This window comes from Phyllostomus hastatus, unplaced genomic scaffold (genome assembly GCF_019186645.2).
Source record: "Phyllostomus hastatus isolate PE091 unplaced genomic scaffold, TTU_PhHast_1.1 phas_contig_948, whole genome shotgun sequence".
Classification (NCBI taxonomy): domain Eukaryota; kingdom Metazoa; phylum Chordata; class Mammalia; order Chiroptera; family Phyllostomidae; genus Phyllostomus; species Phyllostomus hastatus.
Window position 1 is genome coordinate 1777791 of NW_025333993.1, and position 27057 is coordinate 1804847.

At 60.6% G+C, this 27057-nt stretch overlaps 1 protein-coding gene across 3 annotated transcripts; it reads left to right on the forward strand.

The window, feature by feature from the left end:
* The first annotated feature begins 1239 nt into the window (after positions 1–1239).
* On the forward strand, positions 1240–14060 carry ICOSLG (inducible T cell costimulator ligand). Of its 3 annotated transcripts, XM_045852575.1 has the most exons (8): positions 2309–2519; positions 2889–2972; positions 5018–5079; positions 6221–6565; positions 7262–7555; positions 8871–9062; positions 9598–9633; positions 10759–14060. In XM_045852575.1, exons 2-8 carry the CDS (start codon positions 2959–2961, stop codon positions 10767–10769), a joined length of 954 nt encoding a protein of 317 aa, XP_045708531.1. In that variant the 5' UTR covers positions 2309–2519; positions 2889–2958; the 3' UTR covers positions 10770–14060. The 3 variants fall into 3 exon arrangements, with proteins under 3 accessions (XP_045708535.1, XP_045708531.1, XP_045708532.1); XM_045852579.1 differs by lacking the exons at positions 2309–2519; positions 2889–2972 and adding an exon at positions 1240–1367; XM_045852576.1 differs by lacking the exon at positions 2309–2519 and having other exon boundaries at positions 2840–2972.
* Positions 14061–27057: the final 12997 nt, after the last annotated feature.

A 27057-nucleotide genomic window follows, 5' to 3' on the forward strand; every position in this document is an offset into this window, starting at 1 on the left:
CAGGCACCCTCAGCGAGGAGATGAGCTTGCTGGGACCAGGGATCAGTCAAGCTGCCAGCGTCGACTGACACCTGTGATGTCATCGGCCCCTGGTTGTGAGGACCCCAAGGGAGCTGCCTCGGGGGCAGCTGAGGGGGACCCTGGGTCTCCAGCGTCGAGGTGCCGCTTCTCGCCTCCACGTCTGCACCCGGAACTTGAAGTCCCCGGCAGGAACACGTGTGCTCCTGGGTCCCCAGGTCGGCCTAGATAGCCCTCCGGGGGTTCTCTCTCCACCCACCCACCCACCCCCACTGTGGTCTGCTTTTTCCATTTGTCTTAAAACTCTTCGTGTTTGTAACCCACGCATTAACTCGGCTGCTCTACGAGGGACCCCTCATGGGGTCCCCACTTCCCAGAAGGGAAAATGCAGGCACACAGGGAGGGGTCAGGCAGCTTGCCCGGGGTCACACAGCTCCTGGGTTGCAGAGCCGGGGTTGGACACCAGCATGCACTTCTCAGGCTGCGGTTTCTGGGGGTGCTCTTGGTCCCGCTCCTGGGGGTGCCCCTCCCTCCCTGGTCCCAGTCCTCCAGGATGTCCCCATGGCCCTGGTCCACCTCCATGTCCCCTTCCAGCCCAGCTGCACTCCCTGTCACTCCACAGCCTGCTCAGCAAACAGTAAGTTTCCTCCCAGAGTCCCCGCTCTTGGGTGACCCTGGCGGCGACAGTACTTGGCCTTCTGGGCCTAGGACCAGGGAGACTGCCCAGGAGGCAGACCTTGGTCCTCCCTCACTCGCCCGCAGCTCCTGCCGGCTCTGCCCTGCCAGGCCCGTTGAGCCCTCCCTCCTCCCCCCTCCCTCCCCCCTGCCGTGGGGCAGTGCCCCGGCTGCACTGAAAGGCGCTGTCCCTCCCTAGCTCCGCAAGGGGGGTTCCTGTTGCCCCCCCCACACGTTCCCCTCCCACAGCCACTGAGACTGCATGTGGGGTCCACCCCTCCCCACTGGGCACCCCCAAGGGCAGAGTAGGAATTTCCATGGGAGCGGGGGAGTTGACATGTCAGCCAATCACTGCAGCATGTCCAATCGCAAGAATCCCGGGGTTTGAGGGTTGGGCTGGACGCCGCCAGGTAGGAGAGGTGGGGCGCGCCCAGCCCAGCCCTCCAGCCTCCCCTGCTGCTGATCTTGAGGCTGGCCCTCCCCAAACTCTGTTTTCCTCTGCCGGCTGCTGCCAGCCCAAGGGGAGAAGAAACAATTCATGGGGAACCAAGGCCACCGGAATCATGTCCCCTCCAGACCTCTGGGTCTGATAACGTGCCCCGCCCAGTTTACCCGGCTACATTTCCTCAAGCCGTGGCACTGGACGGAACTGGTTTTCTGGCTTCAGAAATGGGGTGAGTGCTGAGAAACCCCTCCCCCACCGACCTGATTGAGGCCCACACCCTGCTCTCCCGACCAAATCTCAAAATCTTGAGTTTCCTTCCAGAACTCATCTCCTGGTCTCCTCCACCACGACTTCCCCCACCTCCCCTCTCTCTCTCCCCCACCTGCCCCACCCCAGAACCAGTTCAGGTTGTCCATGCCCCCGCTACCCCGCACTGGACCCACAAAAGAAGGTCTGCCCTGTTCTCCAAGGCTAAAAGAGGGTGGCCCTCCGCTTGGTCTCCTTAAATCCCCCACACCAATCTCCCGGCCTGGCCTGGAGGGGCGGAGCCCTGGGGTTGAGAGCCAGCCCTCGCACCTCAGCCCCTCCTTTTCTGTCACACGGCCCCCTCCCCCAGCCCATCCCTTCCGTTCCCCCATTTCTGCTCTGGTCCCCACAGGAATGGTAACTTCCACAAGGCAGAGCTTCCGCCTTTTTAAAAGCTTTTCTGCTCAGGCTCACGGAGGACCTGGGGTCACGCACTGTATGTCTGTGCAGAAGGCGGCTGGGGTGCGGGGATCCTCCCGGCTTGGCTCCGCCCTCGCCTTACACCTGGCCTCTCCCGAATCCCCGTAGGCCGGCCTCGGCCTCTGAATCAGCCCGGGTGTTCGGACACACCCCTCCTGCCAGCTCCTCTGGGACCGGTCCTCCGGACCTGAGCTGGGTGTCTGGGAACCCAGGCCCTTCCTGGCATCCTCCTCGGGTGGCGGGGGGGGGGGGCGCCCTATTCCCTCGTGGCCCCACCTCGCGGGGCCAAGCGGAGAAGAGAGCGGGGAGCGGGGAGCGCTGGCCGGGGTGGGGGAAGGGAGCAAACGGCGCATTGAATTGCGCCCCGCCGCCCTGCGTGGCTCTTCCCAGACCAGAAAACTTGAGCGCCAGGTCTGGCCCACTTGGAGGAGCAAAGATGGAGTGGTTTCCACGCAGCGGGCTTCCCAGAGCCTTCACTAAGAAAACGTGCTGCGGCCCGTGGCCCAGGACCCAGACGGAATCGGAGAGCAGCGCTGGGGGGCGGAGGGGCAAACCTAGGGCTGGCAGTGCCTGCCTGCCGGCCTTGCCTCCTCCCCTCATTCATTCGCTTGCTCCTGAATGGATGCGGCCCTCTCACTCCACCTAAGAGCTGGAGGTACAGAGGCGGGGAGGGAGGGAGGAACCCTCTTGGGGCCAGACACTCTGCGCCGCGACGTTGGGGGGCAGCACTTAGCCTTCCAGGGCCCCTCCACAGAGACCCTGGCCGCCCTCCTCCCTCCTACCACGCTTCCCCCAACTTCCCCGGTACCTACAGCTCCAAGGCCCATGGCACTGTGCCCATCGGGACCCAACTTGGAACGGCCCGAAAAAGGCTTAACTTTCTTGAGCCAGTGGCCGAGCTTCCTTTCCGAGGAGGCGAGCCAGTGGCCCGAGGAGGTGGGGTGGGGCCAGGGGCGGGGCGGGGGTGGGGCCAAAGTTCCTGTGAGCCAGCAATCCTGCGAGCGGCCGTCTTCCCTGCTCGCAGTTGAGCCGGTTCCCACCGTCCGAAGGCTCTGCTGCCCGAGGTCTCCCGCACGGAGGTCCTCGCTTCTATCATGGCACTGAGAAGGTGAGAGGCGGCCGGTCGGGCCCTGCGGGAGCTGGGGAAGAAGCGGAGGCTCCACAGTAAGGGAGCTGGGTGCCCGGGAAGGACCGACCCGGGGCGCCCTGGTGGCCGCGGCCGAGAACCTGCTCACCTAAGCTGCGAAGCCGCCGGATCGTGCGGAGGGTGGGCGACCGGGAGCAGGGCAGCCTAGGGCTGGGCCGGCCGGCAGGGTTACCTGCTGGCCGGGGCACCTCGGGGACGCGGGGGTGGGGTGGTGAGGAGCTGGGTGTAGGGACGGACCCTCCGCTGTGTGTGGGTGTGCTAGGGGGCGGGTCCCCAGAAGGGAAGGGAAAGCGCTCACTCCGCGTCTGGCACTCCTTCCTACTCCCCTCCCCCGCGCACAGAGGGCTGCCCAGGGGTGGAAGAATGAGGGATATAATTATCTCCAAGGCCCAAGGCCGGCGGCTGACTCCGTTTGGCGAGAGGCCCCCATTCCCGCACAGCAGGGATTTCCCCTCCCCTCCCGATTAGGCTAGCAGAGCCAGGCTGGGAGAGGTGGAGCTGCCTGGGTCCACCCACCGCTCCCGCTCCCGCTCTCCTGCCAGCCTGAGGGAGGACAACTTTGTTCCCAGCTTTTTGCCGAGATGCTACCTTCCAGGCACATGCCTGTGCCTCCCTTGATACACTGGCCCCCAGCTTTTCCACCCGCACACCCCAAAAGCCTGACCACATCCAGGTCCCGCAGCCCAGTCTCCCCAGTTAGAAACGTGGGTAATTTTGGACGGTTCTGTCTCCTCAATAGGAAAAAAAAAAAAGTACTACAATGTCACAGCCATCAGCTACCGGCACCTGGGGACGGTAGCCCTGTCTGTGCCCTGTCCTGTCTGACCCAAGAAGGGTGGGCTGGGGCAGCAGGCGAGGCAGTGGTGGGGTGCAGGCGGGGATGGTGGGCCCGGGGGTGGGGTGGGTGGCAGTGTTTGACAGCAGGGTCGGAAGACCCCCCCCACCCCAGGGAGAGGGTACTGAGAGGCCTGTAGGCAGGCAGCCCCCAGGACCGGGCACACTGTCCCCTGCGGGAGCACAGAGCGTGAGCGCAGATGCCCTGAAGAGGCCCTGGTGGGTGCACATGCGCATCCTGGACCCTGCGCACAGGCAGGGTGGGCTCCGGGACACAGGGAGTTTTCCCAGCTGTGTGTTTTAGCTTTGCATTTGCTCTGGCTCAGGGGGAGATGGCAGGAGCGGTCAAGGCTGGAGACAGAGGTTATCACAGCCGGCCCCACAGATGGGAATGGTGGCCCCAATAGGGACAGTGAGGACAGGCTGACCTACGGGCTGTGGCCTCTGTGGGGTGTGGGGGAGCCCCTGCTGGCCACAGAAATGCCTCTATGTGGAGTCAGGTGACAGCTGTCATGGATGGCTCTAGGGTCTCTGTCCCGAACTCAGGGCACGTGGCATTCTGGGAGGCCAGCAGGAGGGGCTAGCTAGGCTAAAGGGTGCCAAGACTCCCGGTCCCAGGTGCCAGGAGCCTCGGAAGTCCACAGGTGTTCACTCCGGCAGCCCCGCTGCCCACCAGCTGGGTGGAGCCTCCTGATTGGGTTTCAGAATGAGTGAGTTCCGCAGAGGTGTGTCCCGCAGCTCACCGGCCACCACTGGGCACCGTAGCTCTCCTTCGTCTCCCAAAACTAAACGCAACTCTTGCTATAAATACTTTGAAAGTGGGTTTTTTTTTTCCTTTTCTGATTTCATACAATTTCTTGGAAGCCATCCCTGGTGGCTGGGGACACCAGGGGGTCGAAGGCTGTGGCGCTGGGAGCATCTGTCACTGCCCTTTATCACACGTTGTTTTAGAGGGGATCGTTGGCGCGGGGGCGGCTGGCTGCAGGGGCTGCTGGCCGCTCGCTCGGGGCCTGCTGTGCTGCGCAGCGAGGTGGGTGGGCCTTGCCGCAGGGTCCTGGCCGGTGGGCTGGCTGTCGGTTTTCTCCGACGGGTGTAACCCGCTCCTGCCCGGGAGAAGCAGCCTTTGCCGTCTGGAGGAAGCGGGATTCACCTGCCTTTCTGGTTCTTTCCAGGGCTGCCCCGCTGCTGCCACCACTGCTGCTGCGGCTGCTGCTGCTCAGCAGCCTGCAAGCCGGTAAGTCCGACAGCCCTCGCCGTCCGTCTGTCTGTCCATCTGTCCATCCGGGGAACAGTTCCACGCCCTCCAGTGCGGAGCGTGGGACAGGGGTTGCAGCTGTCCGCGGGGGGCCTTGCCAGAGCCCGTCTTGCTTTCCCAGGGGCGCCTGTGGGAAAGCTGGGCTCCAGGCCTGGGTGACGTATGGGACGGAGGGCCGCAAAGGGGACGCTCGTGCAGCCCCCGCAGTTCTTGTTTCATCATGTGTCCGGTGTAGGTGGCAGGCACTTCCTCCCTCTGCTTTCCAGATGAGCGGGGCTTCCTTTTCTTCTGGGTCCCTTCACCCGGGTGCGGGGGTGGAGGGGGGTGGGGGCTGGGGGCGGAAACCTCAGCTTCCAGAAGAGCAAGGACAGGGATGGGTGCAGGGGACAGAGACCTTGCCCAGCCTCCCAGCTCAGAGGGTGGCCATGCAGGGGACACGGCCGCTTTTCCTGCCGGCGTCCAAGTGGTGACACAGACGGTGAAGCCAGTCTGGACACACCACATGCTTTCTCGACACAGCGCAAGCTGCGTTATAAGGCTGTTGTTGAGAAACTAATGTTTTCCTTCAAATGTCTGACTTTTTACAAACCTTTTTAATGTGAATGAACCGTAAACTCCCAAGAGGTAGCAAAGAGAGTCCAGCAGGGTCCCGGTGCCCCGCCCCGCTATTCCCACTGCTCGCAGCCTCTCACGTACCAGCAGGAGACCAGCCGGAGCCAACCCAGTGCAGGAGCGTAGTGCAAATTCCGAACTTCTTTTTTAAGATGTTATTTATTTATTTTTAGAGAGGGAAGGGAGGAAGCTAGAGAGAGAGAGAGAGAAACATCAGTGTGTGGTTGCTGGGGGTCATGGCCTGCAACCCAGGCATGTACCCTGACTGGGAATCGAACCTGCGTCACTTTGGTTCACAGCCCGCGCTCAATCCACTGAGCTACGCCAGCCAGGGCAAATTCTGAACTTTTAAAATACTACCTTCCTGGGTGTATCTTGGGCATGTGTTCCTTTCCTACTGGAGTGAGTTAGAACTGGGGTGTGCGAGGGTCCCCTCCACCCCACCCGGGTAGCGTCGCAGGCTAGGAGCCGACCCCGGAGAGACCATGTGCTTTTTGACTCGCTGCAGATACGCAAGAGACCACAGTCAGAGCCATGGTGGGGAGCGACGTGGAGCTCAGCTGCATCCACACCACAGAAGAGGATTTTGATTTAAATCAGCTTTATGTGTACTGGCAAATCAGTGTTTCTGGCACCCCGACCATTGTGACTTACCTGTCCGAGAACAGCACCGTCGGCCACGGCAACAACCAGTACAAGGACCGGGCCCAGATGTCCCTAGACCGCATGAAGCTCGGAGACTTCTCTCTACACCTCCACAACATCACCCCCCAAGACGAGCAGGAGTTTAACTGCCTGGTCATTAGGAACTTCGAGAAGATCGTGAATACTGTGGTCACGCTGCACGTGGCAGGTAAGAGTGCCGACACCGCCCACTGACGCCGGTCCCAGCCTTCCGTAAGGCCTGGAGAGAGCCTGGGCGAGGCCCCTCCCCTGGCTCCTCCGCCGGTTCCTCCCCCTAAGAAGAGCCCGGTCCCAGTTAGCAGCCTTCCGCTCAGCTGCGCGCGAAGCTGAATTGGTCGAAACCTCATTCAACCCCTAAGAAAGTTTTTCATGACCTGGGGTTCCCTGGTTTCACAGAAACCCCTCTCATCTGGCCACCTTTGCCTTGAACTCCCCAACTCAGCTCAGACTAGATTCTTAAAGGAAAATTGGGAGGGAGTGCTAGAAGGTAGTTTTGAGATCAGCATTCAGGAGGAAAACTCAAGCCCACCGAGAGGCTCCGGGCACCGTTCAGCTCAGAGATGCGCTGTGCTCGGTTCAGAGGAACGCAAGCTCTCTGTGTCCCTGATGCAAATGCGCCCGGACCCGCTGGAGCGGGGAGCGGTGCCAGCCACTGCCCGCAGGCTCTATTACTCCTCTGTTGGGAGTGGAGGGGGCGGCCCTTGGGCAGAACGGGGTCTGTGCTCCCCGCCCAGACTGCAGCCCGGGGCCTGCCTCTCCACCAGGATCCGGGGCACGCCTCCCCTCTGACCCGGCCCTGGGCACCCCTCCACCCCTGGCCTTTGGAGCCTGGCCTGCCTCACCGCCTGTCTCCCTCCCCCCGCAGCAAACTACAGCATGCCCGTGGTCAGCATCCCCTCGAGCACCCCCCAGGACGAGGAGCTCACCTTCACGTGCACATCCAAGGACGGCTATCCCGAGCCAAAGGTGTACTGGATCAACAAGACGGACAACAGCCTGCTGGACGAGGCCCTGCAGAACAGCACGGTCTCCCTGAACCCTCGGGGCCTGTACGACGTGGTCAGCGTCCTGAGGATCCGGCGGGTCCCCAACATGAACGTCGGCTGCTGCATCGAGAACGTGCTTCTGCACCAGAACCTGACTGTCAGCAGCCAGACAGGTAAGGGACCCGGGCTCTGCAGGCCGACCCCAGCCCGAGGTTGTGGGCCTGGGGTGGCGGGAGACCCTCCCCGGCGGAAGACAAAGCCCCTGTGAGAGAACCCTGCGGCGGCGGCAGTAGTTAGAAAGAAGGGGAGGAGGGAAGAGTCAGGTGCGCGGTGACGGAATCACCCTGTCTCCACACACACTTACTTGACTTTTATTCTTCACCCACGGGGTCAGTTTGGAGGCCCATTTCCCAGATGAGGGACTGAGGCTCTGAAAGGCTATGTAACATTTTCAGAAGCCCCAGAGCTAGGCAGTGGCAGAGTCGGGACTGAAGCCCACACCTGCACAGCTACACCCCGAGCTCTTTGCCTTTGGGTGTGTGCCCCGCCCCGCCGTGGGGTCCAGCTGGGCCTGGCTGCTGGCCCAGGGCCGCCGGGTGGAAGGGGTGCAGACAGGTGCCTCCTCCGTAGAGGCCACAGGCGATCCCGGAGTGTTGAGGCGAGAGGGAGAAGGTGGAGAGTGTCTGAGGGCCTCGCCCGCTGCAGGAAAGGGGTTCCCATCACAGGACCTGCGGGGCTCAGCGCACAGTGGGGGGAGTGCAGGGCCCCTTGTTCAAACTCAACAGGAATCCGAGACGTGACCACAGAGCACCACGAGGAGCACAGGCCCTTCTGAGTGGGGGCCCCGCGGGCCTGCCCAGGCAGGAGGCCTGCCCTGACCTCCAGGGTGGGCGGGGCACGCAAACATGCTAGGTGAAATAAGCCAGTCTGAAAAGGTCACATGCCGTATGATTCCTTTGACAGGAAATACCCAGCGTGGGCAGCCCCTTAGAGACAGGAAGGAGGTCCGAGGGTGTCAGGGACTCGGGGAGGGTTGAGGAGTGACTGGTGGTGGCCATGGGCGTCCTTCTGGGCGATGAGAAAGCCCTGGCCTCGGGCAGCGGCTGCGAGCACGCCGCGTTGTGGGTGCGCAAGTGCCACCGAATTGTTTGCCTTAAAGCAATTACTTTCATGCCATGTAGGAATTTCACTGAGATTTAAAGTCAGCAGGAAAGCTAGAAAACGGTGAAAGCAGTAGAATGTAAAAAGCCAGGAAGAACCTGTGCCTCCTGCCACAGCCCCAGCCCCAACCCCAGCGTGGACCACTAGGCAGGTGGGGTGGAGTCGCCCCCGGGGGAGAAAGCCCTTCTCGCCGTCAGCTTCACATTTCAAAAGTCGCAACATGGTGTCAGGGAAGTTCTCTGGAATGAACATTTTCTTCTTCAAGGTGAAAGAAGACCCCTTCCTCCTTGCCCTGTAAGTCTTGGTTTATTCTCCTCTTTCTCGTAGCACTAGCCAGTGAGGCCAATGCCAGCGTCACAGAGCACAACACCAACGACACCCTCAAGAACCCGGCGCACACCCCGCCGGAGAACTCCAGGACCGGGCTCACGGTGCTGATTGTTTTGGGTGTGGCAGCGGTGGTGGTCGCGGTCGTGTTCTTGTGGTTCAAGGGCCGGTGTCCCCGCTGGAACTATGCAGGTACCCTGTGGGGGCATGCACAGAGAGATGTTTGGCTTTTATTTGGCGTGGGAGCAGCATTTTTGCCCTTTTCAAGCTGTTTCAAAACTCGGCAAGGAGGTGGTTTCATTGAAGTCCGTTTTAATCGTGTTCATACCCTGAGCGTGCACAGCTCCCCACGTGGGTTGGAAGCCCCAGGGCTGAGGCTCCGAGTTCCTCACACCGTCTCCCGGGTGTGGGGTGGGGAGGATGGGCCCCAAATCCAGAGGCCAGCAGGGAGTTCATTTCTGTGGAGGCAGAGCTGCCCATTGGCCAGGCTGCAAAAATTCCGGAGCACGAAACACCTTACTGTGCTTCTCCCACACTTAAAACCCTTACAAAGCCCACACTTAAAGCAGGTGCCTTATAAAGCACCTGCCCCAAAAGCAGCGTGGCCTGAGGACGCCTCCCCCGGGAGTCTGTTCCCAGCCCAGGCACTCTGGCCACTGGTGTCTTCAGATTGGCCCCTTCCCACCCTTTGCAGCCTGCCCTGAGCATTTCTCGTTTGTTCCACCAGGTGCCCACGCCTCGAGGCCAGAGCTGGAGCAGACCGGTGAGTGTGCCAAGAGGCAGGGAGGCTCAGGGGGAAAGTGTACAGGTTCTGAGGGCTCGGTGGCTCGGCAGCCGCTTTCTCAGTGTTTGCCATTTGGCATGAGCGATACTTGGTGACTGGGACATAGGTGCTTCCGTTTTCAGAGGCACTGAAACCCCAGGGAAGGCACTTCCCACCGGCCCCCTTTGTTCGGCACATAGTCCCGGCCACGTGGCCACTTGCCGACGGGCTGCAGAATTCTGCAGACGTATCCAAGGCAGAGACAAGTAGGACGAGGACCTCCGGCGCCTCCACCAACCTTCCGTTCTCTATCCTCATTGCCTCTGTGCATACACCCACCCCCCGGCCCCACGGGCGTCTCGAGTGAGTCCAGACACTGGGTCCTTCCTAACAGATCAGTTACCTGGTGTTTCCTGGGGGAGCCGAGCAACCCACAGTCCTGGGAGTGAAGGTCGTTGTGACCCCCATCCCAGTTTGGGAAAAATGTTCACCCACAGTCTCTGGTTTCCCACCAGAAGGTGCTTCAGTCTGTGAGCCACTTTGCAGCCAGTCAGACACCTTTGGCAAGTGGCTGCACCTGTCTGAGCCCCGTCTCTCCGCCTACAGCACAGGTGGCACACGCAAGGCCCACCTTGTTTTATTGGCCGGCACCTTGTCTCTACCTGGGGTCAGCGCCGAGCTCTCACTTAACTGTTAAGGAGCAGTTACATTTATTCAGTCCTAAAGTTACATTCGGCCCTTTGAAGGCAGCCTCGAGGCTGATGTGGCCCCTGGTGACAATGAGTTTGACACCTCTGACCTACAGGGAGTTGTTTGCCCAGGTGCCCAGAGCTCCCACCACAAGCGGGCCCACCTGTTGCCCAGGCGAGCCTGGGTCAGGTCGGCCGACTGGCCGCTGGACATCACACCCACGGCGCATGCCAGCTGATTTCAGCTAACTCTGGGGCACAAGTCACTAAAACCTTGGGGCCTGCCTGGTCTGAGGCGGGTAAAGCACGCCGTTTGCAGGCAGCGGTGTCGAACCCTCGGTTCCACCGTCCCGAGTCCTTAGAAAAGCTCTGCCTCCAAGATGAAAGGGAGCAGGCCCAGTATTTCACACCCCTCTCCCTTCCCTTTCCTTCCAAGACCATGTTTGACAAGGACTCACCGTTCGGGACGTGGACGAGGCTTCTGTGAGGTGTCACCAAGAGGGACGGCGGATGGCAGCTTGAGAATTGACTCCATCGGGCCGGTGGCAAAGGGAGACTCTGGGCCCCACCTGCACCATTAACACGAGGCTTCATGGACACGACGCCTCACTGGTCTTGGAGGGACACGCAGGGGCTTCCCCTGCAAAGACCACACTGGACCCCAGGGAGAATGGGCGGGGCCGCCTGTCCCATGGGGAGGCCTTTGTGAACAGGCCAGCAGCTCTGGAACACAGCACACGGCCACACGTGAGCGGGTCCCCCACCTCTGCTGCCAAACTGCAGAAAGAGACCTCAGGATGGATGGCTCCTTCCCACCGCCAGCACCCAAGGGTCCCTGGAGCTCTTCTCGAGGCCCCAGAGGCGCGCCGTGGGGCGGGGGCCCTGAGAGCGGCAGGAGGCCGGCACCCGTGTGGAGAGAAGAGTGAAGGTGTCCACTCTGTTCCGGGAGGGCCCTGCTGGGCAGAGGCCGACGGGGGTGTTGCCGGGCCTCCTGTGACCGCACGTGTGCGAGGTCCATGCGCAGGAAACGGCCGGTGCAGAAAGACACCTGGGATCCGCTGTCATCTGAAATGCTCACAGGGAGGAACGTTCTCCCGCCACGGCTGTGGGAAGCCAGGCCTCCCTCCTTTGCAAGCACGGCGGAACTTCACGCGAAGAGGGCTGCCGCCTGGGCCTCCATGCCGGGCCACGTGGATGCGGAGGGCACGCCCGGCCGTGCGGCAGCCCTTCGGAACGCGCAGCGGTGGCCCCGAAGAGCAGGCTGGGCAGCTCCTGGCCGCTGTGGCCGCGGCCTCTCACCCGGCCTCTGCTGAGAACCTGCACGGTCCGGTGGCGACCTCGACTCAAAACGCTGGGTTCCCCGGCGCCCACCTGGGCAGTGGTCCTGACCCTCTCCATGCAGTTTCCATTGTTGTTGCCTGGAAGGAATCTTGCAGTTTAATGTGTCCAGAAGGTTCTGCAAAGGAGGCAGTTGGGTAACCCAGGCACGCACACCCAGGAAAGTGGGGCCTGTGGTTCTGCCTGTGGCCGTTTGACACTGGTGGGCCCAGACCCGGACTTGGAGCAGAAGAGAGGAGCTGGCTCCGTGCGGAAGCCAGGTTTAACACTGGTCACGAGAAACCCCTTGTTTGTCTTTGTAGCAAAGAGCCCTTCATGTGGCTCTTAAATGAGTGTGACGAGGAGCCACCCAGACTTTGAACACGAAGGCATTAGAAGACGCACGTCACCCCGAAAGAGTGGCGGAAGGGTCACCAGCGGCACTTGGAGCGAAGAAGCACTGGCGTGTGGTGCTGTCCTCCGCCCTGACCCCCAGGGGCCCTGGAGGTGTTGGGGCCGGGATCTCAGCCGGCTGGGACGGGGGCAGCCACGCAGGGAAGCTGAGCCCGGTTCCAGCTCTTTCTGTCTGAGGCTGGTTTCCTTCTCTGAGGAGGTGGCAGGGGACCGGGCTCGCCTGCTTCTGCCCCGTTACCTCCGGGCCTGGGAGGCCACCCCTCGCCCTTCTCCCAGTTCCACACCGGCCTGGGCCTGGGGCTTGGTCACAGCCGTGCGCCCCACACTCTCTGGCCTTGGGCTTGGGGAGCATGGACTGGCTTCAGGGACGCAGCGCCCTTCCGTGCCCTCTAGGCGCTCCCCGATACCACCCCCCTCCCCTGGTTCCCTGCCTGCTTCCTGTGCTGGAAACGGGTCGAAATGCCCGAGTCTGACACCCCTCCCCCCAAACCCACTTTAAGAGAATACAGGATGTGGGCTGTGTCAGGCGGCTTAGGTCAGCTCAGCTCGACCTTTCCAAGGGTCTGCAGCCCTGCCTTGCCCCATCGGTTCTCCCACAGGGGGAGTTCTGTGCCCCAGGGGATGCTGGGCAAGGTCTGGAGACACTGTAGCTATCTCACTGGGGGGTTGCTACTGCCCCTCCACCCATGCGTAGAAGGTGGGGACACTGCTCGAAATCTGAAGACGGCCCATGGCCGAGAAGTGTCCCCACAAAGGTCGGTGCAAGGGTGAGTCCCTGCCCTTCAAGACCAAGACCACTTTGCGAGGGCAAGAGGGGCCCCTGCTTCTCGCCTCCACCCACACTGGGCCTCGTGGGAGGAGATCTGTGGTTAGCAGGGTTAGGCCTGGGAGCGCTCTAGGTCAGGGCTGTCGCCTTATCCCCACCCCGCCCGGCCCCTGGGACCAACCGCTGTGGAGGCTGGAGTGGCCCCTCTCACTGCACCCAGGGGCTGCCCGTGGGCACAAGAGCCCCGGGCACTGGGCAGTGCTGGGGGGTCCAGAGCAGTTGGAACCCTGGTCTCTGGGTGCCATGGACCCTGTACCATCTGCATCGCAGAGGAGGGGAGCAGTAACCCCCGCCCCCCGAGGTGGCACCAAGACTAGTGACTGGGTTGGGGTGGGGGGACGAGCAGGCCGCAGCTGCCTGAGCCTGTCGCTGCTCCCTGGGCCCCCGGTGCCCCCATATAAGGCGAGGTGGCTGGAACGGATTCTGTCTGCTGGCCCTGCTGCTCAGACACTCCCCAGGACCTCAGCCGCCACAGCCAGCCCAGTCCGCCCCACCGTGGGGCGGGCAGCTGTGGCTTTAGAACATCTTCCCAGCCTGGCCTGGGAGGAGGAGGAGGCTGCCCAGCTGCGCCCTGGCCGTGGTCCCAGGGCCGAGACGCCGGCTGGGCGAGGCAGCTGGCCGCTCTGGCCCCGTGGCGGTGCGTCCCAGCTCTGTTTTCCCAAGGCCCAGCTTTTCAGAGCACCCTTTATGGGGCAGGCGGCATTCTTACCCCACCTGGGACAGTTTCATCCTCGGTGACGGGCCCTTCCCCCGACCCAAAGGTCACAGGGGCGCTGAAGAGGCATGGTCTTACCTGCCCCCGGGGCAGTCTTCCAGGCCCACAGCTGTCATCGCCCACCCCGTCCTTGTCCCCACCCCAGTCTGCACCCAGCCCTCTGCTGCGTCCTGGCCAGGATGGCCTCCCTCCCGCTTGGTCTCCAGCGCCCCGACTCCCGCCCGTGAGAGGTTCCCTGGGGACCGCAGGGTGGTCAACACTGGAATCCACATTTGTCCTGCCCAGTCAGGGAGCAGCGACCAGCTGGGGGACTTCTGTGAGGGGGGTGGGGTCAGGCAGCTCTGGAAGGTTCGGGGCTGACCCCATTGCGGGGGCCCAGTGGGTCTTTAATGTCAAGAATCAAGGGCGAGTGAGGTGGAAGAGGGCGTAAGGGGGATTAAATGGTAATGGGGGGGAAAACAATAAAAAATAAACTATTTATGTAAAAAAAAAAGGAGTCCAAGGGCCTCCTGTCCGTGTGTTGTCCCCAGCAGCCAGAGGCGCAGCGGAGCTCTGGGGAGGGGGCTCCTGCCGCAGCTTCCTGGAGAGGACAGCTGGGCCCCCGCGCCCCTCGCCCTGGAAAGTGCCAAGGCTGGGAGCTGTGCGGACCCCTGGCCGGCAAACTCGAGCCAGGGCCTGGGCACCACCAGGACCAAAGGCTCCTGAGGACCCCGATCTGGGCCTCGGAAAACACGAGCGTCCCAGCCAAGACCTGTCCAAGGTCTTCCCTTCTGTCCCCCATCTCGCCCCCCTTCCCCACTGACCTCACTTCCCACTGTCCTTCCTCCTCCCTCTTTCACCCCCTTACCACCACAACCCCCCCCCCAACCCCGTGGTGGGAGCACAGGGCTCTGCCTCCCCTACGAGGCTGTGACTCACCCTCACGAGTCCCTGCTGCTTGACATTGACCCTCTCTGGGGCAAGTGCTAGGGCTGCTGGGAGCAGGGGACCGGGATTGGCGAGGGTCCCAGGGCTGGGCCTGGCTGTCGGGGGAGGACCCCACAACAGGCAGGGGCGGGCGGGGGAGCGGGGCGATTCTGCGTGCTGGGAGGCAGCTGATTGGAGTGAAGGGGCCGTCCTCGGAGCACAGCTGCCGTGCCTGCGCTTCAAATGTCCCACACGAGCTGCCCCCTCGGCCGGGGGACAGCGAGGACGCCTGCTCTCCGGAGGTCCGGAGCACGCCCGCCTCCATCACTGTCTCCCTGACCCCAGGACACAACCGGGAGGCGACAGGAGCAAACACCACGATCTGGAAAAGTGCCACCCGAGAGGGCTGCCGGGCCCAGGACAGTGGGGTACGGGCTGGGCAGAGGGGCCGGGGCCGCATCAGTGCTGCTGAGGCCTGAGCGCCCAGAGGGCCCCCTGCTCTCCCGGTCTGGACCAGGTCCAGGTGTGAGCCGGGCTGTCCCCCTGGGCTCTGAGGGGGGTGCCTTCCGCATCTCCTCCAACGTCCCAGGCTGCAGGTGACGCCTGGTGTGGGGCTGTCCCCCGACACCTCTGGTGTTCTCCTCTCCTCTCGTAAGGACCCGGTCCTTGTATTTAGGGCTCACCCTGACCCCGGGCGACCTTGTCCTAACTAGTCACGCCTGCAGAGACCCTGTGTCGGAGTAAGGCCGCCCTGGGAGTCTCCCAGACGTGAGTCCGGGGGGAGACTGCTCCACCCGCCACAGCTCTCAGGAGGAAGAGAGGAAGACGGAGAAATGGGGAGACTTGGGAGGGGGTCAGGAGGGAGGGGAGACACGGGTGGGAGCGGGGGTAGGAGCCAGGATGCAGGCCTGCAGCCGAGGCTCAGACACGCACTCGGGACACGCTGCCAGGTGTCGTGCCCACTTTCGGGTTCTCTGCCTCATGCGATGGCCACACACAGGGACCATCCTCCTTACACCCCACAGCAGGGAGCCCCACCCCCGTCCCAACGACAAGAGGCCACAGTTCTCACTGCACAGGGCCCTGGCGCCCCGCACCGCATCAGTGCAACACGCTCTGAGCCTGTCTCTTAGCAGCTGGGGCTTGGGTTGTGCTGCAGGCAGCATCCAAGCCCAGGGGGGCCTGGGAGGAGGCTGGCTTTCTTCCCACGAGTCAGCACAGCAGCCCAGGAAGGGGCAGCCCTGGGCCACTCCATACCCACTGCCCCTCCCCACTTATAGGGCCTTCTTGGGGCCCATGCCCCTCCCCACTGGGTCAGATCCCCGCAGACACGTGGGCAGCCCCACCAAGGACGGGCACGCGGGAGGCCTGTCTCGGGAAGGCTGGGCACAGGGGGGCTGAGGCTGCAGGGACCCGTGAGCAGAGGACAAGGGCAGGCAAGGGGAGGCCTCCAGGGGGGCTGTGGCCGACCCCGGAGGCGGGAAGGGGGCTACACAGCATGTGGCCATGGCTGCCAGGGAGGGGCCGTGAGAGCCACGGCTTCGGGCCCAGGACTTGCCAGGACAGAGATCCAGAAAGCACCATTTACCCCCAACACCAGCCACCATGTCCTTAGGGGCCCCCTGCCCCTCCTGGCAGCCAGGCCCGGCGACCTTGGCTCGGACAGAAAAGTCTGCCTAGGATTTCCTCCAGACCCCAAATCAAGAGGCTTTAGAGCCACACTTTAGTGTCTAGAGGGGGAACAAAAGTCACTTATAAAAATCGCTTCCTCACGGAGAGTACCCACCAAGCAAGGTGAACCCAAAGAGGCCACACCAAGACACATCATAATTAAAACGCCAAAGGTTAAAGATAAAGAGAGACTCTTAAATGCAACAAAAGCAAAGCAGTTAGTTACCTATGAAGGAGTTCCCATAAGACTGTCAGCTGAGTTCTCAACGGAAACTCCGCAGACTAGAAGGGACTGGCAAGGAATATTCAAAGTCAAGAAAAGCAAGGGCCTAACGCCAAGATTACTTTATTCAGCAAAACTATCATTTAGAATGGAAGGGCAGGCAAAGCACTTCCCAGACAAGGAAAAGCTAAAGGAGTTCCTCACTGCCAAACCAGTGTTACAAGAGATGTTAAAGGGTCTTCTTTAAGCATAAGAAGTAAAAAAAAAGAGAGATAAAAACTATGCATAATAAAAGGCAATAAGTACATAGCTATGAACAATTGCTTTATTTATTTGATTTTTTTAAAAGATTTTATTTATTTATTTTTAGACAGGGAAGGGAGGTAGAAAGAGAGAGAGAGAGAAATATCAAGGTGCGGTTGCTGGGGGCCCTGGCCCGCAACCCAGGCATGTGCCCTGACTGGGAATCGAACCTGCGACACTTTGGTTCGCAGCCTGCGCTCAATCCACTGAGCTATGCCAGCCAGGGCTTGAACAATTGCTTTAAGTGCAAATGGATTAAATGCCCTGATCGGAAGACATGCTGTGGCCGAGTGGATGACAAACAAGACTCTTCCGAACTCCGTCTACGAGAGGCTCACTGCAGACTGAAAGCCACACACACACTGGAAGTAAAGGGTGGCCAGAGACGTTTCATGAACATGAAAACAAACAAAGCCGGGGAGCAGTGTTTACACCAGACAGAAGAGACTTTCAAACAAGGGATGTAACGAGAGACAAGGAAGGATCCAGTGATCCCTTTCTGGGTATCTATCCAGAAGAACCCAAAACACTGAACGGAAAAGACAGATGCGCCCGTATGGTCACTGCAGCGTTGTTCACGACGGCCAAGACCTGGAAACGAGCCGCGTGCCGCCCGCAGGGGAACGCAGGAAGGAGTGGTGGTGCGTGCACACGGCGCGATGTGTGTCACTCGGCCGCGAGAAAGAGTGAGATCTGGCCCCTGCACCCGCGCGGGTGGGCCTGGGGGTGCTGTGCTGAGTGAAAGGGTCAGACAGAGAGAGACAGATGCCAGGTGGTCTTGCTTCGCTGTGGAATCTAAAGAACAACATAAACAAGCAGAACAGAAACAGGCTCACAGACACAGAGAATGCTTGGGCGGTCGCCAGATGGGAGGGAGGCAGGAGGGAGGGTGGCAAAGGTGAAGGGGTTGAGCAGGACCAGCGTGGAGTCAGGCTGGTGCTCGAGTGACTGTGTGACCGCTTTGTAAGGTGTGCCAATGTCTACTCACGAGGCTGCCCACCTGAAACTCATGTGATATTATTGTGCATCAGCTACAACGGAAAAGTAAGAAATCATTAAGATTTTGAAAAACCATTCCCTCAGAAAGAAGCGGGGAGGCGTGTGGATAAATTGCAGAGCCTCGAATTGGACCAGTCCAGTCCCTTTCACTGAACTGTGAGTGATGCGCAGCAATCCAGGCGGGGGATGGGGTGCAGCTCGGGCAGCCGTGTCCCGTGTCTCAGGGGACAGGCCTGGCCATGAAGAGTGCATTTGAGGTCTGGCGTGTCCAGACTTTGAAGACACAGCGACTGCTGCCCTAGAGGGGGCGTGACCTGTGTGGGGGACTTCGGGACGGGGCGACCACAATAAAAGGCTTGAGGCGTCCCCCTTGCAGGCGAAGCACAGGCCGGAGGGCACACTGCCATCCCGCAGGGGCTTGTGGGGTCTCCGGCTCTGCTCGCTGCTGCCCAGGAACCTGGCACCCGAGCCTGTCAGGGGCTTTCCACGCTGCCCTCCGGGCAGAACAGGCGGGGCCCCCTCCGCAAAGTTGTCCAGCGTCTCGAACTGCCAGAAACGCTCCGTTTATCAGAACCCTGGAGCGCTTGACTTTTGCTTTCATGGTTGACTGGGTCCTCTGCTTACCTTCCAATTACACCTCCAAGTTTGAAAAAGAAAAATCCTTCCTGCGAGGCCAAGCAGCCCCTTTCGGGAAGGAAGGGAGTTCACGCCTGACCTAAGTTCAGTGTGTCCCCCCTGGGGCCAGGCGGCAGTGGGGGAGTCCAGGAGGGGACGCGTCCAGGCCGGCAGGGTCGGGGCCGGGCTCGGGCCCTGCGGGAAAGCCTGCCCTTCGTGCTTCGGAGGACAGTGAACTCTCACCACGGGGGCGAGGTCGTTTATAAACATGGGTGGGACACCCCGGGAATCACTTGTCCTCCACAGTAAACAAAACACCAGGTGAAAACCAGTCCCAATGGGCAGCAATCCGGGACACGGTGAGAGAACTGTGAATGCCCAGGTCTGCGGCAGGTCTGGGCTGTAGACGAGAGACCCACAAATGGCGGGTGGGGGGGGGGCACAGTCAGAGGGAGACCCCAAAGTAAGAACAGACACCCCACAATCAGATGGGCCCCACAGCGTGGGGGCCCACAGTCAGAGAGCCTCCAGCGGTGCACCAAGGAAGGGATGGTCCGGGATTTTTTTCCACCCGGGAGAATCACGACCCCAATTGGAATGAGTGAACTGGACACCTACGTGTTCCGGTTCAGGGTTTCTTGAGGTCACTGCTAGCTGGTGTCCTGGCCTGGAAGCGGCTTCCCTTGGCCTCGGGGAGCACTGGGCTTTCCTGGAGGGTTCTGGGCTTTGGGGACCACTGTCCGAGCCCCAGGACAGAGGAGAGGGTCATAGGGGCTGCTCCACGGCAGGCTCTAACCAGCACGCACATTCTGTGCGGCCAAGCTTGACGAGAGTGTGGGCTATTAGCCATTGGGAGAAGGGCAATAAAGCCCAACTGGTTGGAGGAGAAAGCAATAGACCTTTAGTTAAAATTACATCCTCAAATTTCCTGTCTGCCTTTAGGGCCTCAGAGAGGAAGTGACACTTTCATAGCCCCAGAAGCCAAGTCAGAAAAGACCCTCTTAGGCACATAGGTGTCCCAGAGCTGGCTCAGGCACTCTCCCCACGACAAAGGTGGGAGGGCACCTCAGCAGCCACAGCTCGGGGCCAGAGCCTGAGACAGGGGTGCCAGCCAGGTCCCTCCGCCTTGCTGTGCACTCCGCCAGGTGACTCAGACCCTCTGCAAAATGCAAGCAGCACCCAAATTCCATCCAGCTGGGGTTGGGGGAAGGAGCAGGGGAGAGGGGGTCTCTGTGAGGACAAAATGAGAAGGGGCATGCAGGGTATTCGAAAATGGTAAGTACTGTAGGATGTTAGGTGTGCGTCATCACCACTGTCCTCCTCTCCGACCAAGAGCTTCCTCTGCAGGGTGTGGGGGCCCGCCCCCTGTTGCAGGGGGCGTGCAGAATTGTCAGATACTGGAATGTGCTTGTCCAGTCCAAGTCTCTGGCCGTCCTTGGGCTGGGCTGAGACAGCCCCCAGCTGGGGCAGGGGGCCGGTGAGGGAAGGACCTGGGAGGCAGAAGTCTCTCACTGGAGTTGAGGAACTGGGCCTCGTGCCACTTGAATCAACTCCACACAGGTGGCTCAGGTGAAACCTGGAATTCGCGTGCCCGGAGATAAGCAATAGTGTTGCCCTAAGGCATTGGGCTCCTCCCCGCCGAGCTCCTGGTGTTTCCAGAGGGGCCTCGAGGTGTCCAACGTGAAGGTGGAGCCACTGAGGTTGGGGAAGCAGCACCAGGTCCCTCCCGGGCCACTGCAGCAGTCCTGGGGGAAGTGTGTCTAGACTGCCCGCTGTGCGTGGCCCGAGGGGTGGCCCGTCCAGGCCTCCAGCAGGTCAGAACGTGTAGCCACGCTCCAGTGTCCAACCCTGTCAGGCCACAGGGGTGCCCGAAGCCCCCTACAAGTCAGCAGGGGAAGTTTACAGCAGCTGAGGACGAGGGAGGCACACGCAGGGGTGATGCGGCCACGTAGGTTAAGGTTTACGTGGATTCCCATGGATTCCATGTACACCTTAATCCACCAAAGAGCATGATTAGATAGACACACAAGCTCCTTTTTAAATGGTTGGTGTCAAATTCCATAAAGCCTGCAATATTTTTTTCTGGAGAAACTGCTGACCCCTCCTCTAGACTCTCAGGCCAACCTCCTGGTCACACTCCTTAAAGTAGAGATTGAGCTTCTTTACAGAGACAAGAGCAGCTTGGAGGCGGTGCCCACACCCGGGACCTCTGTCACGGGACCACGCCGGCCCTTTCCGTCACTCTTGGTGCCAGCCAGGGGGACGGGCCGAGGAAAGGGACAGCCAGGCTGGGCCCTGGTGACGGTCTTGAGCAGCACGGTGGCTGTTCTCCAGGTGCTCACCAACTGGGCTGAACCTGTCACGCTCCGTCACTTGTGGGCGCCGCCACCCCCGACCTTGAAAACAAGCCCTGCATTTAGCCTGGTGTGTCTTCCTAAAGCCGCACCACGGACGGGTGCATTTGCATGGCCCAGCAGAAGCCACGGCTCATTGGACTTTCATAATAACATTGCCACGCAGGTAGAATGGGTACAGTTGCCCCTTCCCAGTGGCCAGGAAGCGGAGCGGCATCAACCAGCCCACCCACCGCCAACGGCAGTTTCCTGGTTTCATATACGGGCTTCTTTCCACCGAGCCAGACTTCCCCGCTGCACCTCCTGGGCAGGCCCCCCCGCCAACCCCGCCCCCACTCAGTGGGCTAAACTGCTAGCACACACTCCAGGGGCACATGAGGACAGGCTGGGAATCTTTAGCAAAGTTCCAGCCAGGCCTGGGACGGCGGAAGGTCTCCAGCGTCAGACGCTCGAAGCTCCCCAGGTGGGGAGACCCAGCACCAGCGTGCACGCTCCAGGCAGGGGCCAGCACCAAGCCCGGCTCTGGAGACCGGGGAGGGCGGCTCCTCACGGGTGCCGGACGAGGTCTGGACACCTGGCTGACTGAAAGGAGACAGGGCTTCCAGGGTTGGAGACCCAAGGCTGTACCTGAGCTGGTCCAACACCTGGGCTGGACCCGGCCAGGACACAAAAGGCACCCAAGGGGGCAAAGTCTAAAACAGCGCTCACCCCCAGGGGCCGAGCCTGTGGGGAACCTGCCAGGGCCCCCCCTTGGGTCAGCGGCTCCCTGGGCGCCACACTGGTTTCATCTTCGGTCCGGCCCTGGCTGACCGAGGCAGAGAGAGACTGGGAATGAACATTCAGGAATTTCCCATAATACCCTCTAGGTCCATCCATGTCTTTGCAAATGGCAAGATTTTATTCCTTTTCTGTGGCTGAGTAATAGTCCATCCTGTATGTGTGCCACATCTTCATCCGTTCGTGTATCGAGGGACGTTGAGGTGGTTGCTATAGTTTTATTTTGGCTACTGTAAGTAATGCCGTCTTTTCAAATGTGTTCTTTTTTGTGTGTGATAAATACGCAGCAGTGGAGTTGCTGAGTCGTCTGTCTGATGGCTCTATTTTTAATTTTCTGAGGAACTTTCATGCTGTTTTCCAGAACAGCTACACCGATTTACGTCCCCACCCCCCGGCTGCAGCGCCGCCGAGGGCCCCCTGCACCCCACGTCCTCACCGAGCTCGCCATCCACGGACCGTTCGAGGCTGGTCCTCCTAACAGGTGTGAGCGGAGATCTCACTGTGGTTTGATTGGCATTTCCCTGATGATTAGTGATGCTGAGCATCTTTCCGGTGTCTGTCGGTCATCTGTGCGTTCTCTTTGGAGAAATGTATTAACACTGCGTCATGTGAAGTAAGTCAGAGGAAGATGACCTTCCTTATACATGGACTCTAAAAGCCAAATTAACTGAATAAACGAAACAGAAGCAAACGCACAGATACAGAGAACAGCGGATGGTCGTCAGACCGGAGGCGCTGGGAGGGTGGGTGCAGACGGGGAAGGGATGAAGAAGCACAAATCGCCAGTTGAAGCCGGTCATGAGGATGCAAAGTAACTGCACAGGGAATGCAGCCAATGATACTGTCAGAGCTGTGTGTGGTTCCAGGTGGGCACTAGACTCATCGGGGGGATTACTTCGTAAGGCATGTAAATGTCTGGTCACTATGTTGTACACCTGAAACTGATAGGATAGTGGATGTCCACCGTAATTAAAACTCACTGGTTAAAACATTCGGGAAACTCGCAGGCAGTCGTGAAAGAGCGGGTAGCTGGCTCAGGCCGCGGTGGGAGTGAGGAGCACCCACTGGACCCAGGTTGGCTGGCACGCCCACATGCCCGCCTGGCGGGGCACCAGCTCGGTGCCGTCCCAGAGGGCCGCAGTGCCGGCAACACTCCTCCCTCGTCTCTGACTCCCACCTCTTAGCCCCGGGTGCTCCCCAGATTACTTGCCTGGACCTTTGCACTTCCTGTCCGAATGTCCTTCCTGCTCAAGTGCTGGTCTATCCGAAAGCTCCTCAGAACAAACTGGCCAGAGGCATATTTTTATCCTTAGCCGAGGGCTTTTATTTCCATCGCTTTTAGAGAGGGAAGAAGGGAAAGAGAGAGAGAGACATCAGTGTGAGAGAGAGACAGGGATCGGTTGCCTCCTGTACACGCCCAGACCGGGGATCGCATGGGACTGAACCAAGGATCAACCAAAACCTCTCCGCTACGGCACGGCGCTCCAACCAGCTGAGCCGCACAGCCAGGGCAATGGGGCCCAACGTTTACCTGCAAAATTGAGGAAGGAATTGTTGGTGTCTTTTTTTGAACAACTATTGAATAACAGCTTCCAATAGGGCACCACCTGCATGCAGACCCCCAGGCCAGCCTGGGGGGGCTCGCTCACAGGCCGTCCCCAGGGAAGTCCCCAGAAGGTGTGTTATCAGCTCAGGAAACTGTCCTCCAAGCCTGGACACATACATCCCTTTTGTGGCCTGATCTACAGCAGCTCCTTTTGATCAAGGGAATTTCCATCAGTTCGTTAAAAAAATTTTTTTAACGGCTTCTATTTTTAACACTCACGGCTGAGGCCCCCGGCGTGTCTTTGTGAGGTCCGAGCTCCAAGAAATGTCCCTTCCCATGAGATGGTGCTGTCGCAGCCCCCTGGGTGCAGTGCACACAGTGGTCTCCCGGTCAGTCCATCAGTCCATAACTCACCCATCAGCCTTCCCCTCCCAGCCGCTTGCTCTGTTGTGGAAAATCCACCCACACACGGGAAGGTAACGAAGCACAAACTTTATTACCCGGGGGGGCTCAGAGGAGAATCCCAAATCCTGAGCCCAAAAAGGCTGGGTTAGGGGTCCTTTTTATATACCAGTTACACAGGCAGAAAGGGAGGGGACCAGCTGCTGAAAGCAAGCATTCAGAGGCAGGGGCATAGTGACCTTCAGATAACGTTACATAGCAACGTCTTGCTAGCTGGCTCCTTACCTAAAAATAACTTTTACTCAGCTTTTGTCCCGACAAAACTTGCAAGTGTTACAGAGAGCAGTTTCTTTTCTTGCCACAGCTCCTCCAGCGGTCACTCACCATTCTCCCCTTCTTCCACAACGTGCCCCCCCTGGGGCAGGGGTGTTCCCCGAGGGTCGGGTGTGGGGGCCAGGGCAGGGGGGCTGTCCTAGGCCCCGTGACCTCGGTGAGCTTACAGCAGGCAGGGAAGGGAGACGGAGTTGGTGTCGGAGAGGTCAGGGCTCTGCGAGAGGGCGAAGGAGGTGACGGAGTGGGGAGGGGGCTTTTCTTTCTGTAGAGGTTTCTACGGTGACTGTGTCCACACTGATTCCCCCGTATCATTCATTCATTCATTCATTCACTCGTTCTGGGCACCCCGACATTCACGCCTCCCGCTGAAGAGCAGCGACCTACTGAGGCAGCTACCCAGGTTCGGTTATCACTTGTGTCCCAGGCGGTGGACCCGGCCAGCGACCGGGCTGACCGAGAAACCAGAATGCTTTTCCAGCGGTGGCTGCGACGGAGGGGATTAGGGGCCCCACCTGGGGCTGGTCTTGCCCGGTGGGGAGTGGGACCGAGGTCCCCTGACCCGTTCCCCAGGATGGAGGATGGCTGGCCTGGTCCTGAGGTTGGCAGCTTTCTTTGAACAGTTAGAACTTGTCGTAAGTCAGTAAGGACATTAACTCGCTGCCACGCGAATGTTCCTGCTTTCCCTGTCCTCGTCCCCACTTCCAGTCACGTGGTACTGTGCCCAGCTCCTCAGCCTACTGTCCAAGGAGGTTCTTCCCGCCACGAGGGTCCTGGGCTGGGTGGACGGAGGGTGCCTGACGGTCCCCTGTGGGGTTCGCTGCCTGAAGCATGACCTGTCTGCACAGGCGCCAGGTCCCTCGGTATCCTGGCACCAGGGGGTGGGGCCCAGGGCCGGGGAGCCTGTCAGGAAGGGTGCTGCCCGGGGGAACAGGGTGGGAGGTGCCCACCCTCTCCTGGTGTCCCGACTACAAGCTGTTAGAAACCAGAAAGGTCCAGCACTTCAGGTTCTCAGCAGTAGAAGGACCCACCTGCCAGGAGGGCAGGGGTTGGCCGTGCCGGTGGGGGGTGGTGTGCCGGGCTCCGAGGCAGCACCTTGCTCTCCCCTGCTGGGTGAAGGGAGGCAGGAGGCGGGAGGCGGGAGGCCTGAGCCTCTGTCTCAGGCTGGACAGGAGTTTGAGGAACTTGCTCCAGACTTTGCTCCTAGACGACTCCTGACATCATCTGACACGACAGCCGCCCCCGTGCCCCAGCCACAGGAAGGCCGGTCCTGACCCGCGGGGCCCTGCTCTGCGGTGGTGGAGAAGCTAGACGTTTATCACCTGACCTGGGCACATTCGAAAAAGCAAGATTCAGAACAACATGCCCAGGATGACCCTTTAAGAGCCACGTCGCCTGTGGGCCCAGGGGGATTCGCCCCTGTGTGAGCAGGAGGAGGGCCCGGGGACCCCTCCAGGTGGGCCTCCCAAGGCTGGGCCTCATCCCTGCCTCCCTGGTCCGGCCTCAAGAACCTTCCAGCTGCACGGTCTCCCCAGATTTGCAGGGATCTGTGCCCCCTGCAGGACGAGACTGTCTGGGAGGCCCATAGGGCAGCGCCTTCCCAGCAAGTGTCCCCTCACCTGCCCCGCCTCTGCCTCCTGCTCCTGCACAACCCCCAGGTGCTCCAGGACCCCAGAAGCCCCATCTCCCCGACAAAGCCTTCTTCCCATGACTCCAATGGTGACTGATAGGACAGGACCCCATCACCTCCATCCACAACAGGCAGAGTGACAATTTGGGCCCAGTGGGCCACCCAGGCCTGGCAACCTTCCCAGACTGTGGGTGGTGACTGGAGCAGATGAGGAACTGCCTGGCCGCCTTGCACCCGTGACAACCTTGCTACCCTTTGAGGGGTACCCTTACCCTTTGAGGCTCATTCTGACGTATCACATGTCCCACGAGAGAGGACAGAAAGCCCAGCAGGGTGGCCAGAGACACGGGGTGGGGACGGACAGCAGCTGCTCCAGGGAGTCGCAGGCGTGGATGGAGAGCGCACTGCGCCAGGGCTGACAGGGGAGGGAAGTGGGCTCGTGGGGGGACTGCTGGGTGCGTGGGTCACAGACGGGGTGGGGGTGGGGGTCACTTCACACCTGGCAGCGACGCCAGGGACGCTGGCAAGCCAAACGCAGTCTCGGGCCCTCAGCCCTGCGTTGTCCGGGGCAGGGCTTGTCCCTCACACCGTGGCCTGTGGGCTGCGTCCTTCTGTCCTGGGGCTGAGCCGCACGCTGGCCTCCACTCTCTGTGGGCCAGCGGCACCTGCCCCATAGTGACAGCCCAGATGGCGTGGGTCAACATCATCCCGGTGACAGCCCTGGTGCAGACCAAGCTGCATCCCCAGGTAGCAACTGTGTCCAAGCTGTCTGCCCTGAAGGGTCTGAGTCAGCTGGCCGGGCCACAGGTAGTGGTTCTGGGCGTCAGTCTGTGCCTTCCTGATGCCCAGCCGCGACAGCATTAGGAACAAACACAGCACTGAATGAACAAATGGATGGATGGATGGATGAATGAATGAATGAACAGACCCGCAACAAACCGACCCAGGAACAAACGACTGAGGGAGGGAGTGGATGTTCTCCAAGTCTGTTTGCTGGTCTTCACCACAGATGCCCACCATCCGAGCCTTGGGGCTGAATGCACCGTCTAGCTTTGGAAAACCCCTTCACAAAAGTCTAGAAAAAGAGCAGGTGTGCAGTTTGAGGGGAGGAAATAGAAACAGTGGTGCCACATTAATGCTCGGGCAGCCACCTGCAGACAGCTGTGAAACAGAGCCCTCTCTGCACAAATGGGGGCCGAGTCAGTGCAGCTGGTCCCTCTGTGGCGCCGTGCACCCCGCTGGGCCTCAGTGTCTCCCGAACAGTGCAGGCGGTGCAAAGACGCTGTCCGTGGCTTCGGGTGGCATCTGTGTAGTGAGTGGATGGGGACAACTAGGTCTGCAGCTGGGAGGTGAGTGGGGAGGGATGGGACAGGGCGAAGCTCAGCAGGAGACACAGGTTAGTGCCGGGAGGCCCACAGCGCTATTCCGAGCTCAGCCTCCCACCCACGCCCTCCAGAATGACTATTATTGTCTTTGTTATTGTTGTCGGTGCCATTTCTGATTTCAGCAGCATTGAGTGTGGGGAGAGAGAAAGAGCCAGATGGGAGGTGGGAGGGCGAGGCGGGTCTGGGGCCTGGCCGCAGGCTGCTCGGACCTCCAGCTGCCTGGCGAGGGGCTGGACAGGTGCAGCGGCCACGGCCATCAGGGCCATGGCCATCAGGCCCACGGCCCGGGGCCCCAGCTTTGATTTCCCCGCACTGCCACCGG

Coding starts and splice junctions, on each gene's coding strand:
- ICOSLG (XM_045852575.1), top strand. Junction 5,080..6,220: donor GCTCAGCAGCCTGCAAGCCG/GTAAGTCCGACA, acceptor GACTCGCTGCAG/ATACGCAAGAGACCACAGTC. Junction 7,556..8,870: donor GACTGTCAGCAGCCAGACAG/GTAAGGGACCCG, acceptor TCTTTCTCGTAG/CACTAGCCAGTGAGGCCAAT.